Source organism: Cetorhinus maximus, chromosome 2 (genome assembly GCF_964194155.1).
Source record: "Cetorhinus maximus chromosome 2, sCetMax3.hap1.1, whole genome shotgun sequence".
Classification (NCBI taxonomy): Eukaryota; Metazoa; Chordata; class Chondrichthyes; order Lamniformes; family Cetorhinidae; genus Cetorhinus; species Cetorhinus maximus.
In genome coordinates, this window is record NC_135880.1 from 35,218,234 (window position 1) to 35,233,752 (window position 15,519).

Consider the following 15,519-nt stretch of genomic DNA (forward strand, 5'->3'; position numbering starts at 1 on the left):
CTGCTGCAGTCCATGTGGTGTAGATACACCCACAGTGCCATTAGATGGGTTGGTGGAGTGGGCAGTAAAGTGGCAGATGAATTTTAACATAGAGAAGTGTGAGGTCATACATTTAGGGAGGTCAAACAGTTACAGAGATTACACAATAAATGGGAATACACTAAGAGGAGTAGATGAAGTGAGAGACCTTGGCGTACAAGTACACAGGTCTCTGAAGGCAGCAGTTCAAGTAGACAAGGTTGTAAAGAAGGCATATGGAATGCTCTCCTTCATTGGCAGAGGTATAGAATATAAAAGTAAGGATATAATGTTGGAATTGTATAAAACACTGGTGAGGCCACAACTTAAGTATTGTGTGCAGTTCTGGTCACTACATTACAAGAAGGACGTAATAGCTCTGGAGAGAGTGCAGAGGAGGTTTACAAGAATGTTGCCAGGGTTAGAAAAGTGTAGCTACGAGGAGAGATTGGATAGGTTGGGGTTATTTTCCTTAGAACAAAGAAGGCTGAGAGGTGATTGATTGAGGTGTAGAAAATTATGAGGGGAATAGATAGAGTGGACAGGATAAAATTGTTTCCCTTGGTGGAGAATTCTAGAACCACGGGATATAGATTCAAGATAAGTGGCAGAAGGTGTAGGGGAGACATGAGGAAGAACTTTTTTACGCAGAGGGCAGTGGGTGTCTGGAATTCGCTGCCCAAGTTGGTGGCAGAGGCAGAAACTCTAAACTCTTTTAAAAAGTACTTGGATCTGCACCTAAAGTGCTGTAAACTGCAGGGCTATGGGCCGAGTGCAGGAAGGTGGGATTAGAAAAGGTTGTCCTCGGGCTGGCATGGACAAGATGGGCCGAATGGCCTCCTTCTGTGCTGTAACTTTTCTATGGTTCTATGGTTAGGGAGGGAGTTCCAGGATTTTGACCCAGCAACGGTGAAGGAATGGCGATATATTTCCAAGTCAGGATGGTGAGTGACTTGGAGGGGAACCTCCAGGTGGCGGTGTTCCCATGTGTCTGCTGCCCTTGTTGCATATTTATTTTCCCTTATCTATTAGATTATTCTTAGAATTGTTTCTCTTATTTCACCCATTCTTCATGTAAAACTGAGAAGTCCATAGTTATGTTGAAATTCATCCTTCTCTTTTGAACATGAATACAAGCTGCCTGTTTCCAATCAAAACGGTTCTCAACGTTAGCACTGGTCCAGGAATACAACACATAACTTCCAGTTTGCAAAGAACATACTGTATTCACAGATATGTTAAAAACATTGTCACGTTTGAGTCTGAGAGCATACTCGCCTTTTGGGGGAAAGTGGAAAATGGTATCGGGTTATGTGATGTAGCTCCTTCAAACCTACATCTTAATCCTTATTCAGCTTGCTCCAGTCCAGCTGCTTTCAGGACGAAAAAAAAATTCCAAACCCCACCTATACCAAGGAAGACTTTTGCACAGCGTCCCTCAGAAGAGGGCAGCACACAGACTCCCATGGCATGTGATCATGTTTGCACACATTCTGCCAGACCTGCAACGTGACACAGAGGGATGTCCATACCAGTGTATCTACACAACAAATAAAGCTATGGTTTAGAAAGTTCAAAAAAAAATGACGCGAGATCATCATTTTTTCCAACGTCGTTTAGATATTGGTGAGGTTCCTTTGTGCCATGTCACTCTTACAAATCTACATCTTAATACTTACTCAACTTTCTCCACTCGAGTCGGTGAAAGCCGGCCAGAATGGTTGTTTTCAGCCAATAATAGCCCTCAATTAGTTTTTTTCTGGTCTGTTCCAATGAGAATTCGAGGCGATAAGTTTAAAAGACCCGGGGAGCAGTAGGGAATTAGGGTGACTGGAGGTGGTTAGTAGTTTAACAGCAGATAAGGGGGCGAAACAATGGTGCGCGTAAAAAGGGTAAGGTTTCTAGTAGCGTTTTAGTGGTTTCATTGGAAATGTTAGTGCGCCTTCTATAAAGTGAGACTCATTCTTAGTTCTTTAAACTTTGTTGTCAATTGCAGGTGGAGCTTTATCGAAGCCACTTGGCTTTCTGGGCGCAGCGTATAGTTTGAAGCTCCACTCTTTCAAACTTTTCCTATTGTTTTTGTTTGTGCCTAGAGGGAATTTGTATGTTGTACTTGTTCTTCGGTGTCTTCCCCAGTCGACTGAATTAATTCACTTCAGCGCTATGTTAATTAAAGCTGCCTGTATCTTTTACTCGAGCTATCTATGACTATTTTGGTAATTGACCGAAGAGTGCATTGTGATGGCCCTGTCAATAAAACAGGCTGCCTTGTTTCCACTACTTTCATCCTGCACGTTAAGGCTTTTCTAGCTTTGTTTAAATTGTCAGGCTCCTGTTTGACATGTACAGTATGTATATGGTGCTCTTTATTTATATGCTGGCACCATTATGGGGTTTTTTCCTCCAGTGTTAAAATTGAGTTTTTGTGACAAGCAAGTAGACTCTTGAATAAGTTTCCTTGCTTCATAATTTTGTTTCTAATCTTGGAACAGCATTCATATTAAGAATGTCTGGTCTGAAGTACTCTCTGAACTTTTAAGAATTCCATTGCTCCACTGACTACCTGAGACAATGGCTGCAATTTAGTATCTCTGGCATTGTTTAATGCTAGACTCTATGGGACTTCCCCAGGATTAAACATGACTCTCTTCCAAGGAGGTTGGGACTGATGGCCAAAAGCTTGCTCAAGAAGGCAAGTTTTTAAAAATCATGATGTGATAGCATTTTAGACCACAAAGTAACTTGCCTATGTGGGGGGTGGCTTTTAAAAGTCAGAAGAAACAATGTGGGGAAAGCAATGCTAATAAATGCCTGGTTGCATAATAAACACCTTTTTTCAAACATGACAATTATCATTAATTGACTCCTTTCTTTCCTAGTCTACAATAAACCCTCCTCAGTAACTGCAGTATTTTTCTTCCAGGTTACTCAACCTGCTGCTACTGCAGCTGATGTCCAAACAAAAAATTGTCAACCAATGAGTGGCTTGGAGCGTAGAGTTGCTTTGGTGGATATCATAAATAAACCTTGTGGACCTCGGATGGCTCTGAAAAAGGCGAGTCTGCTTTAATACTGAATTCCTGTAACTGGGCAATTCCACATCTATTCCCCTTTGCCCTGTGCAATGGCTTCTTTTGAGTTGTGTTAAACCATTTGTAGCCTAGCAACACTCTAAGCAAATAAAATATTCTTTCAAATTTAATTTTTTAGCATCTAGTTTATGGCAATTGGAATTTTAAACCTGGCCTTCCTTACCTACTTGCATGTAATTATATGCAGGTACACTTGACATAGCTACTTTGGTTTGCTTGTCAATTTTGACTGACTACACCAACTGAATACTTTTTTTAGCCTCATTAAATCTTATTTTTTGTTTTGGGGTGTTAGTTGACTAAGAACCATAGTTGTAAATAAACTTGCATTTGACTAGCTCCTTGATTATAGGTGAGGGGTTTATAATGCACTTATGGTTGAGTGCTTTTGTCATTGGAGGTTAATAATATCCATCAATGATATTATGGTTTTATGATAGTCTCAATGAAGTAGACATTTTTCTAGTTTTGGGGCAATGGGAAGACTCTTGACAGAATTGTCTTCTCCAGCAGATGCTAAGATTTGAACTAGTTGCACCTGGTGTTCTTGACTTACCTATTTTCTCTTAACCATGATGATTTTGCTGGATTGTTTTGGTTAGTGCAGGTATAAATGACTCCAATTGTATTTTAACCTGTAGGAACAAACTGTGATCACTTCAAAAATGGCCCCCAAAATGGAACAAGTGAAGATGTGCAAACAACTGGAATTTCTACCACCAAAAGAGCACTCCACTGAAGATGTAGTAAAGCATGAGGTTTGGATATCAAGTGTATTATAAACAGTATGTTTAAACATTAGCCCTTGCTTGGTAGTGTATAATTTTGTTTCTAGAAAATGAACTTCTGTTGCTTAGCTAAACCTCTAGTTAAATAAAATAGTAACTTGAAATTCAACTTTAAACAAAAGGAACTAATTAACATTAGAGCTCTCAATAGAATATAATATACCCCTAGGACCTGTTGAGACTGATTTAATTAAGCTAGGAATAGTTTTTCCCCCAACATATGTACAACATCCCAGAACTGTGGGATGGATTCAAAGTGAAGGAAATTTTAAACCTTGGACTATATCAACAGTAATTTTGTTGATCGCTAAATGTTAAAGTCAGTGGCTCTTTTTTTTTAAAAAACTAGTTTCTACATATGAATGATTTCATGGTTCTTAAGGGAATTTCACAATCTAGATATGACTTTTGTTCCAAAAGGCAGAAGCAAAATAAATAAATAAAATGTAAAAGCAAATAACTGGTTTTAAACCATAATCATTTTTCCATGAAGGAGTGAGGACACTTGTTACTCTTTTTTTTCAGTAGTTGGGCTGACTGCCAGAAACAGTAGTAGGAAAAAACTTATTGCACAAATACAAATTATACACAGCAATCTATAGCCAGTGAAGGGTGAATTTTGGTGGGTTACAAAACTATTTAAGAGACATAATTTTTCTCCTGGAGCTATGATTTATTTTGAGCATCTTTTCAGTAAGATGGCAAATGATATGCAATTGAAAAATCAGAATGCTTGATTTAACTCGTGTCTAGCCTGTCCAATCATCTGGTTACTCATTGTATCTATTGTAGCAGGTACCGACATTACCAACATCCCCAATGGACATTTCAGCATGCATGACTGAAGAGTCACCTGAAGCCTTTTCTAACGAAATCTTACCTGTTGAAGATGTTGATATAAGTGATGGCAACAATCCAATGCTGTGCAGTGAATATGTTAAAGATGTCTACAAATATTTACATGAACTTGAGGTCTGTTTTTCCTTCTTAACCATGACAACACTAAGTCTAGAGCATTCTGTTGCTGGGCTAGTGGATTCTGTCACACTGAAAACCATTTGAACCTCAAACAAGAGTAACTGGATAAATTTAATAAGACAGGCTATGGCTAATAAATTATAAATGACAAATACTGTTTTGTAGGAAGTGGACCTTGTTGATCTACTTATCAAATTGACACTTAAGGTGTGTGTGAGAGATATGTGGTGTTGAGCCTTTCTCATAATCAAAATATCCATTGCCTTTGGATGGAGATTGAGTGGCGACTTGATAGAAGTTTACAAAATTGAGTGGCATGGACAGAGGGGATAGTGACAAGCTTTTTCCCAGGGTAGAAGAGTCAATTACTAGGGGACATAGATTTAAGGTGAGAGGAGAAAACTATAGAGATGTGCAGGGCAAGTTTTTTTTTTTACACAGAAGGTAGAGTGTCTGGAATTTGCTGCCAGAGGAGGTGGTGGAAGCAGGTACGATAGTGGTGTTTAAGAGGCAGTTTGACAAATACATGAATAGGATGGGAATAGAGGGATACGGACCCCGGAAGTGCAAAATGTTTTAGTTTGATAGGCAATATGATTGGCGCAGGCTTGAAGGGCCTGTTCCTGTGCTGTACTTTTCTTTGTTCTATAACCAGGATTTCTTGATTTAGTAACTTGCTGATGTGGTAGTCAGTGGTACTAAGATTGGTATGAACTAAGAATTCATTGTGACAATAGTCCCAACCAATTTTGGACTTGTGATATATGTCAATTTAAAGTTCACCCTTGAGAGCAATTCAGTTTGGAGCTTGGCAATAGGAGCAGCCCAGGGTTTGCACCTGGCTGCTCCAATAGTAACTGGAACTCTAGAAGGGAAAAGGCAAACTTCTGCCTATTGAAACTAAAATGAGCAGTGTTTCAGTCCGTAGGCAGAGAAATAACTTGCTGGGGAATAACTATAGCATCTGACTGATCAACGACCCTTGATGTGAGACAGCAATAAACAAAAGCAAATGAGTTATTTTTCAAATTGGATGTTGGATCCTATGGAGCATGTGGAAGGTGTATGATGCCTTGGTTAGATTGAATTGGAATGTGTATGTACAACTCTAAATTCTGTATCATGAGAACATTCTTCTACACCTTTTGATGTAGACCAAGAGCTCAATTCCCATTGAGAGCTATTAGGTGTCTGAAGGTACCCTTTGAGCCAAATGTATATAGCCAAATATCAAGTCCAAAACAGTACACTGATCTAGCAAGATGAAAACGTACAACATTTGGGAAAGATATTTATTTAATGAACAGTTAGTTTAGATTACTGAGCTGGGTGAAGTTGAACTTCAGCCATTATCAAGACATGGGTAGCTATTTAAATGTAAAGATGTATATGGATGGTTTTCTAGAGATACAATCAAATGATCTGAAGGAAGACCCATTTTTGTTCTCCAATTTTAATAGTGGCTTCCCAGCAACCTGAAGCAAACCTTCCCTTGCCTCAAATTGTACACGTACTCCCTAAGAGTGGCGAAAAAAAATCATCTTTGCCCAACCCCACTACCACTCAGTCTACTGTAGCAACTCTGGCAATGTGGTTTTTAAAACTGTGCTGTCTTCTCTTGATCTTGATATTGAATTCCTGTTTATATTTGAAGCCCTGTTTATACTTGAGGCTTTAACATAACTGCTCAATGCAAAAAGTTCAAATCAAATGAGCATGTGGTAGCTAGTCAATTGTTTTACATCTGTTTTATTTACAGACCAAGCAGGCAGTGAGACCAGACTACTTGATGGGGCAAACAATAACTGGAAGCATGCGTGCTATCCTAATTGACTGGCTTGTGCAGGTTCAGATAAAATTCAGGTTACTTCAAGAAACTATGTACTTGACTGTGTCTATCTTGGACAGATTTCTTCAGGTAAGATTGATTTTTTTTTTTAACTGGGAGAAATATGGCCTCATTTCTCTTTTCACACTTGTTTCCCCTTTGTAAGTTGGCCCACCCAACTATTCTGACCCAGAACAAACCTTTGAAAGAAATGTTAGCTCTAGGGACATGATCCATTACTAGTTTACATCAAAATGAATGCCATACTCTATACTACAACTTCTCTGCAGATGAATTTATGGTGTAAACATTTAACTTTACCCTCTTTAACTTTTGATTTTTCACTTTTGAAATGTTTGTGATACAGCCCATTTAAGTCTTGACCCTAGTCAATTGTAATCATGCCTGAAAAATTCAGGACTCATTAAATGAGGCTCTAAATTCTACACAACTGACTACTTTCTTAGGATAACCCAGTAACCAAGAAGAATCTACAACTTGTTGGTATAACAGCAATGCTTGTCGCTTCCAAGTATGAAGAGATTTATCCTCCGGAAATTGGGGACTTTGTCATCATCACTGATGAAGCTTACACTAGTGCTCAAATACGGCAAATGGAGAGGTTGATTTTAAAGAAACTTGACTTTTCTTTGGGCAAACCACTTCCACTACACTTTCTCAGAAGAGCATCAAAGGTTGCAGAAGTAAGCTTTCAGTCTCTCTAATGAGACAAACATTGCTTCTATCAGTATATGCAAATAACCAATGGAAAGTATTCCTAAACTTAATTTCAGAGTTGAATTTTCTAAAGGCTTAGTTTCCCCAAACTAACCTGTCATTATAGAACTTTGGCAAGTGAAATTGAGATCTTAGTTCAAACTTCATTTCTTGTACTTAATCACTGCCTAATTTTAACAAATGGAATGCCTAACCTTATGGCATAAACACCACCATAATTTTGACAAGATTAGATGCCCTATTGCATAGGCTAAAATTCCTTGGTCACTGAGCATCTGGAGAATACTACTAAGAACAATTTATTTTCAATTTTTATTTGAATAATGTAAACTCTACTTTGTTCAGGTTAGCACTGAACACCATGCTCTTGCCAAATACCTCATGGAGTTGACAATGGGGGATTATGAGATGGTGCATTATCCTCCATCTCTGATTGCTTCATCTGCCTTCAACCTTGCTCAGAAACTCTTCAATTGTGGTGAATGGGTAAGTACGTTTTCTTAAAAGCAATGGCAATGTTTTGGAGCTAACTGATACATCACATTGCTCCATATGCTGAGTCTTGGCTATTATCTGATTTTTTGCTTTTCAGACTCCCCTCTTGCAGTACTACCTGTCCTATCAAGAAGATGAACTACTCCCTGTTATGCAACACATGGCTAAGAATGTTGTGCAGGTCAATAACCACCTCACAAAGCACATGGTAAGTTTGAAGACAGCATTATTTTTTCTCTTGGAATTCTACAGGCTACATCTTGTTTCTCCGATTAATGCACTAGAAATGCATAGATACCTGAGGTTCTCTTGAGGGACATTGTGCAAGCTGGAAAAAATACAACTAGACTTATTTTAACAAGTCTGACCAGATAATGTACTGTTGACCACCAGCTGAGATTTACAGGTGTACAGCAAAAACTAGCAATTAAAATATAAATGTACTACACTCTAGACCTTAGACTATAATGTTAACAGTCTGCTGGATAATTCTTCATAGAATATGACTTGCTAAAGAGTCCTCTTATTGTCTTTTATGCAGACTGTTAAGAACAAGTATGCTAAAAACAGCCAAATGAGGATCAGCACCATCTTGCAGCTGACATCTGTATTTATTTTCAATTTATCAAAACCATTAACGTCCTCCTGAACTGCTTCAAAATCCTTAAAGCAATATTGTCTGAACCCATTACTGGTACTGTTTTAAATTATAATTCATTTTTAACTCTTGCCCAATCTTTTATTCTGTCAGTCAATAAAGTAGTTTTTAAATGCAATTCATTAAATGCTTCAACTTTTACTTCTAATGTAGCACTACCACTGGAACCAGAAGTATGGAAGCTCTATCTGCTCTCACTTGCACTTCATAAACTAGCTGTTGCAGTTTGTGTAATGATGGGCTTTCCAAAAATATATCTTTTTGAGGACTTCTGGAGCTATCTTTGCCTTTCTGGCACCCTGGTGTGGTTTGCTCTAGTAATGTCTATTTTCTCAGCTTTTTACTGGGGGCTTTCTATCCCTCCCTTTTAAGCTCTGTGCAATCCACAATTTGATTCAGATATGTGAAAGGCTTAATATTGCATTAATATCTTGCATTAAAGATTGCTTCCTCTGGGCTCACCATGAGTATAAAAAGGATTCTTTCTAACTTTCTCCTTGGACCTGATATACTCCAATGGTTTATAAATTCTCTTCAGGATGCTAAATTTTTTTTCATTGGGATTGTCCCAGATGAGTTTAAATATAGGTTCTACTTTTAAGAGCTTTCTGAATTTCAAGATTGCATTGCCATTCACCTAGAGATGAGGGATTTCCCAGTAATGGTGGGCTTGCTCTGCCTGAGAAATTTTCAATAATGGCTGCCTGGAACAATTGCCTGCAGAGTTCTCTTGCTCAGCATTATACTTTCAAAGTCGTGAATTGTCAATCCTGGCTTTTGCTTTGTCTTGGTTGTATTTAGAAGTTGTGATTCTCTTGGATTATTTGTGTGTGTGTGGCTGGATATTGGGATCTTAAACACTTTGAATGAGAGAGGTAAATAGTGCATTTCTTGTCATTGCATGGGAAGATGATGTTGGAGGGGTGTTGCCCTTAATGTGGCCACCCTCTTCCAAGCATCTAACCTTGTGGAGTATCTAAAGACTCTTGACATAATTCAACTGTAAAGTGAAATAAGCAACAGCTTATATAGCAAAAGTTTGCATACAGGGGAGAGTACCCTTTGTCAAGAAATATCATGTTTTCCTAATGTGGGATATTTTAAAGTGGGTTTGTGTATTGGTTGGTTCTGTCTGGCTAATTTAATTAAACTCAAGACAAATGGACTGCAAGGTTAAGAGGTGCAAAACAGACATTTGAAATGGAGGTAAGTAAAGCTAAGAGTCTCAGCAGAGACTCTTTACTCTTTTTTAGAATAGTGTTTGGCTTTTTCAAAAGGATAAGGAAGATGTTTACAGCTGGCAAGATAAACTATCACTTTGCCTTTTTTCCCCAAAAGTACTGATAATATGAGATTTTTGTATATTCGGGGGAAAGTAACTTCAAAAGACAAGTTGAAATTCTTCAAAGAGCATTTAAAGAAGGATGAAAGGCTGTGAAGTGCGGCCATGTGAAATTTTGAAAGGTGACTAACAGACTTTGTGGGGAGGGGGGAAGGAAGGGAAGTGGGGAGAGCCTCGAGCCATCCTGCAGAGCTTTGCTGCTCCAGTAACAAAAGTGGTGTTAAAAGTCTTTTGGAGGCCAATTGTCCAGTGGGTGCTTGTGATAAAATTAGTGGATGACTTTATAAAATTTGAAATCTGTGGTGCGCCACCGGCCTTGTGCGCCACCGGCCTTGTGCGCCACCGGCCTTGTGCGCCACCGGCCTTGTGCGCCACCGGCCTTGTGCGCCACCGGCCTTGTGCGCCACCGGCCTTGTGCGCCACCGGCCTTGTGCGCCACCGGCCTTGTGCGCCACCGGCCTTGTGCGCCACCGGCCTTGTGCGCCACCGGCCTTGTGCGCCACCGGCCTTGTGCGCCACCGGCCTTTCCTTTTGCAAGTAGCACTATATTGTCTAATCAGCTTATCTTGGTCATATATCTCACTGCACTCACTCCCTCGTTGGCTTTTGCTGCAAAACACATTTTAAATCTTTATACCAGCAATTTTGGTCAAGGCTGAGTATACCAGAGTGCACCACTTCATCAATACGGTGCATGGTTTTTATCCAATATAATTTTCTTTTGGGCTTCCTTACTACTTTAGCAATTTATGCTGGGGTCCTCTATTCCTGCAGTCATACTTCAACCTGAAATGCTGATCCAGATTAGTACTTAACACCCAATCTTTCCTCATCTGTCAACCTTGGTACTGCTCCATGGGTCGGTGAACCAATTACAGGATTTATACCCCTTCAGAGCAGGAGTTTTGTAAAGTACAGCATTTTTCTACTATCCCCTAAACAGATGAATTGTTCACCAACATTGCTGTGCACAACTGTTTTTATCTCTTGCTACATAACAGCTGTTCAAAGGAGTGCCACATCCAAAGCATGAGGGGCTATCTAAATGCATGGGTTTCTGTTTGCCTTGCTGCTTGTATGGTATTGCTCCCAGAGCTCTAATTTTCCTAATTTCCTTGTAAGTAAAGGCATTCTGGGGAAATAAGACTAAAACAAACTCTGGCTTAATGAGACAATACTTTCATCTGGGCGTAATGGGGAAAGTTCAGCTGCTATTCCCAGTAGGTCTGGGAACCCAGAAGCAAAACATCTCAATATGACTGCAGTCTGTGTGGGGTGTTATTTGAAAAATGCAACACACAGCCTTTATTTTGGAGCCATTCAAGGCCATGCTGAATAATCCATGTTGTCCTTGATTAGGACATAATCCTCAAGCCTGCTTTGCGTTCAAGATTGCAGCTGAATTTCTAGATCAATTCCATTTTCAAACTGAAAATCTGCAGCCCTTGGTTTCAGATAACTTAACTTAAATTTCTCTGCATCTCAGTCTTAAAATTGTCAATTCCTTATCTTGAGCCTATGGGCAGAATCAGCCAGTCCCATTGGCAGTGGGCATGAGCAGACAATATGGCAAAGGTCAAAAAGCAGTATCATGCCATTGTGACACCATTTTGAGATCATCTGCTCAGGCCACATTTCCTGCCACCTCATGTTGGGAACCTAACTTTAATACTTTAGAATCTCATCATAAGCCCTGCTTGTTGGAATCATCGCCCAACTCTGGATCATCTGGGCACATCAGTGTGATTGCATGCTGATGTCGCTTATGTACAGTTGTGCAACACATGTACTTGGTGAGCTGCACTTTGCTCAGGACTGAGGTTTGTTTACCTACCTTGCTTCAGTCAGCACTTGCGGTCATCAGCGCCAGGCTTTGCAGGCAGCACCACATCACTTTTAGGGGGGCTGTTAGGCAGCCATAAGGCGGGGTGACTTTTCAACGGCCGCAGGACTAGGTCTTGCTTGGGGGGAAGGGGGAGAAGTGGCCTCAGGTCAGGGAAGAGGCTGCAGGGCAAGGGCTGTCCTAGGGAAGGGAGGTATCCCAGGCTGGTGGGTTAGTGTTTTTCACACCACTACTGCACTTAATGCAAATCTGGGACAATTCATGACTCTTAGTTCTAGACTGCTAATTCATAGATTTGAGGTGTTTGTGAATGATTAAGGACCACACATACAGACAGTCACAATAGATTTATTAAGCAACACAAGTTTAACTATGTAGTACTTTACATGGGTGGCAGTATATAGCTGTGTCTTCCATGACTCCAGTCCTTGGCTCCTGAATCACTGGTACTGTTTCCAAGTGTTCTGTTGATTGGTCTTTGATCCTTCTATTAATATCCACTGTTTCAAAGCACCTCCCCTTTTATACTTATTCTGATGGTCTACCCTGTTGGTCATATTCCAGTCTCTACATTGGCTTAGTCTGATGTCATAATCTCTTTACATTTCAGTTCACAGACACTCAGGTTTTCTCTTTTTTCTTAACCATTCTTGCAAAAGAATCCATGGTCACCATTCTACACAGCATTCTAAAGCTGTTCATATTACAACAAATTCTAAACATTGTAACTACATTTGCTATTCCAAAGCATTGATACATATGATTAGACTATTAATTCACTTCTCAACAAAGACTTGTTCCTTAAACTTCATGTCACAAACTACAATACTATATAATAGCTAATAGCTATTTCAGCATAAAGTGTCAGCCTGTGTTAAAGTTTGTTAAATGCCTTAACTATTTTGTCCTTGCCACTGCTTGCTTAACCACATTATTTAACAATCACATCCTGACATATTTTTCTGGACTGGATTAACCATTATACTTTGCAATTTGCCCTTAACATAAAAAGACAACTAACATCATAACCCTACAAAACTCTCCAGCCAAAGGAAATAGGCCCACAGCATCTCCCCTGCCAAGCACTCCCAAGAATTTGTTGTTTTCCCCTGAAAATCACACTTCATAAATATAGGCCCATTCTCCTGAGGCCAGCCCTCTGATTCCAAAACCAATCTAATGCACCTTCATTGCACCCCCTTCAAGACAAGTATATTCTTCCTTTGGTAAGGAGACCAGTAGTATGTACATCATTCCAGGTGCAGTCTCAAGTCCTATATAATTGCAATAAGACGTCCTTATACTGTAGCCCCCTTGCAATAAAAGTTAACACATCATTTGTCTTCCTAAATGCTTGCTGTGCCTGCATATTAATTTTCCATGATTTGTGAACAAGGACCTCCTTGCCCTCTATATATACACACGCACCATTTATTAGTGTCCCCTTTTTATTTTTAAAATAACTGCTTTTCCACTCTTCCTATATCTCCTTTGGAGCCTGTTTGCATCATTCTCATTGCTTAGTTTCCCTCCTAGTTTTGTGCTGCCGGCCAACATGGATACACTACACTTGGTTTCCTCATCAAGCCATTAAAATAGGTTGCAAGTAGCTCAGGCTCGAGCATTCCACCAGTCACATTAACCTTTCAGGATGGCAGGCTGTAAGTAATTCATTTAATAGTCAGAAGAGACTTGGAGAGATGTAATGTAAAGGATTAATTTAACTAGTTTACATCAGTGATGTAAGATCACATGGCAACAGCATGCCAAGTTCTATGTGGACCCTTGTGCTAAACTTTCTTGTATGTGGTTAGAATGTTAAAGTTTACCAACAACATTGCCTGCAGCAGTCTCTAGCATTCCTAACTAAGGACAGCCTCAGCTAAGACTCACTCTCCACTCAATCCATGTTAATATATTACCCTGTCCTGTGAGCCCAAATCTTGTGTAAAAACCTATTGTGTGGCACCTTGTCAAATACCCTCTGAAAATCCAAATACACTACAGCCACTGGTTTTCCCCTTTATCTACCCAGCTAGTTATATCCAGCAAAAAACCTCTAGCAGATGATTTCCATTTCACCAAATCTGTCTAATCATATCGTGACTTTCAAGTGCCTTGCTAGATGTCCTTACTGCTATCTGTCCAACTGTTCACATTCTGTGACCATAAATGGTCATGGAGTTGGCAAATAGCCTTTTTAAAAATTAACTTTTTGGAGTCAAACGAGGAGAGCTATTTGATCCCTCCTCACCCAATCATAATCTCATCAGATCTGTAGTTCCCTGCAATCTTCAAGTATTTTCTTGTCTTTAACTGCATCCAAGAAACCAGCTAATCCAAATCAGCCATAGCTGACCTACACCTCAAAGGACGCTAAACCAAACCTTTTTTTATTGGATTCCAATTCCTCTTATTTCTGGTGTGTGTGCCCTAAGGGCTGCAGGCTTGACATTGCATTTTTATTACTTTTCTCAGGTTTAGTGGTTAATAAATTTGCTCTTTCTTTGACTCAAGAAAACCTTGCTTGATTGGCTCCTTATTGCTCACAGCTTAAATAGTTAAATACATTCTGATCATGCCAAAGAAATTTAAACCTTTGTGACTAACTGAGGAGGTTCAATAGAACCTGGTCGTAACAGTAGTTAGTTTCCTAGTTTAAAACCATTATTGCCTCAAATATTATTCAAATCGCTACGTGTTAAAATACAAAGTGAACGTCTTTCCGCCTCGCACCAATTTCCCACACAGCAAATTCTCAACTTTCCACTCTAGTTGCGATACATTCCGTTAACGTGGCGATCTGTGGTTACGCTCTGTCTTAGTAGACACCTTTTGAGTAATAATAAAAAACTACTGCGGATGCTGGAAATCCAAAACAAAAACAGAATTACCTAGAAAAACTCAGAAGGTCTGGTAGCATCGGTGGAGAAAAGAGTCGACGTTTCGAGTCCACACGACCCTTCAACAGAACAGTTCTGTTGAAGGGTCGTGTGGACTCGAAACGTCGACTCTTTTCTTCTCCACCGATGCTGCCAGACCTCCTGAGTTTTTCTAGGTAATTCTGTTTTTACCTTTTGAGTAATACTCAAGTTACAAGGTGCTTGGTCAGCTTTCGCTTCACAGTAATTACCCCCTCTTCGGCCAGTTGCTCTTTTCTGGTTCCCGTGCAACCACCTTGTGTATCCCAACAATAGGGGTTGTTTTCTGGTAATCATCCATTAACCAGATGAAATCAAGCCCCTCTTTGCTCCTTACTTATTGCGAAGTTATCCCTCCGTGGCTCTGCTAAGCAACTCACTTAAATCCCGATGCTGCCTAGCAACTATATACAACAAATACAGAAGACACACTTCACACTTTATCCCGCCTCTGTGGGCTCTGCGCGAGTGTTGATAAGTAGTGGCACTCACTTGAGGGAGACGCCTGTGAATAAACTTCCCTGAGATGGGTCGCCAGGCCGCTGGCGCTTGGAACTGGAGCAGAGGTCAAGCCCCTTGTGGACTGGGCTGCAGGGGGCTCGGCACTGCCAGATGATGCCAGCGTAGCTTCCTCGCTTTTCTCAATTCACGAAGGCGGCCTTCAAGCGATGTCCCGATCGGTCAGCAACCGAAAAAAGAAAGTAACTTTTAGAGAGCAGCTAAATTATTGTGAGTTCCTGCGCTGAATCCTTTCCCTGTGACAGATGTGATTTCAGTTCTGGGCTGGATGCAATTGCTAAAAGTACAGTAACCGGGTG

The 15,519-nt window shown here is 40.1% G+C and overlaps 1 protein-coding gene across 1 annotated transcript; it reads left to right on the forward strand.

Moving 5' to 3' along the window:
* The first annotated feature begins 1,892 nt into the window (after nucleotides 1–1,892).
* On the forward strand, nucleotides 1,893–8,586 carry LOC144689972 (G2/mitotic-specific cyclin-B1-like). Its single transcript, XM_078557506.1, has 10 exons — nucleotides 1,893–1,910; nucleotides 2,015–2,054; nucleotides 2,898–3,073; nucleotides 3,752–3,868; nucleotides 4,694–4,870; nucleotides 6,636–6,794; nucleotides 7,172–7,408; nucleotides 7,788–7,928; nucleotides 8,035–8,145; nucleotides 8,479–8,586. Exons 1-10 carry the CDS (start codon nucleotides 1,893–1,895, stop codon nucleotides 8,584–8,586), a joined length of 1,284 nt encoding a protein of 427 aa, XP_078413632.1.
* Nucleotides 8,587–15,519: the final 6,933 nt, after the last annotated feature.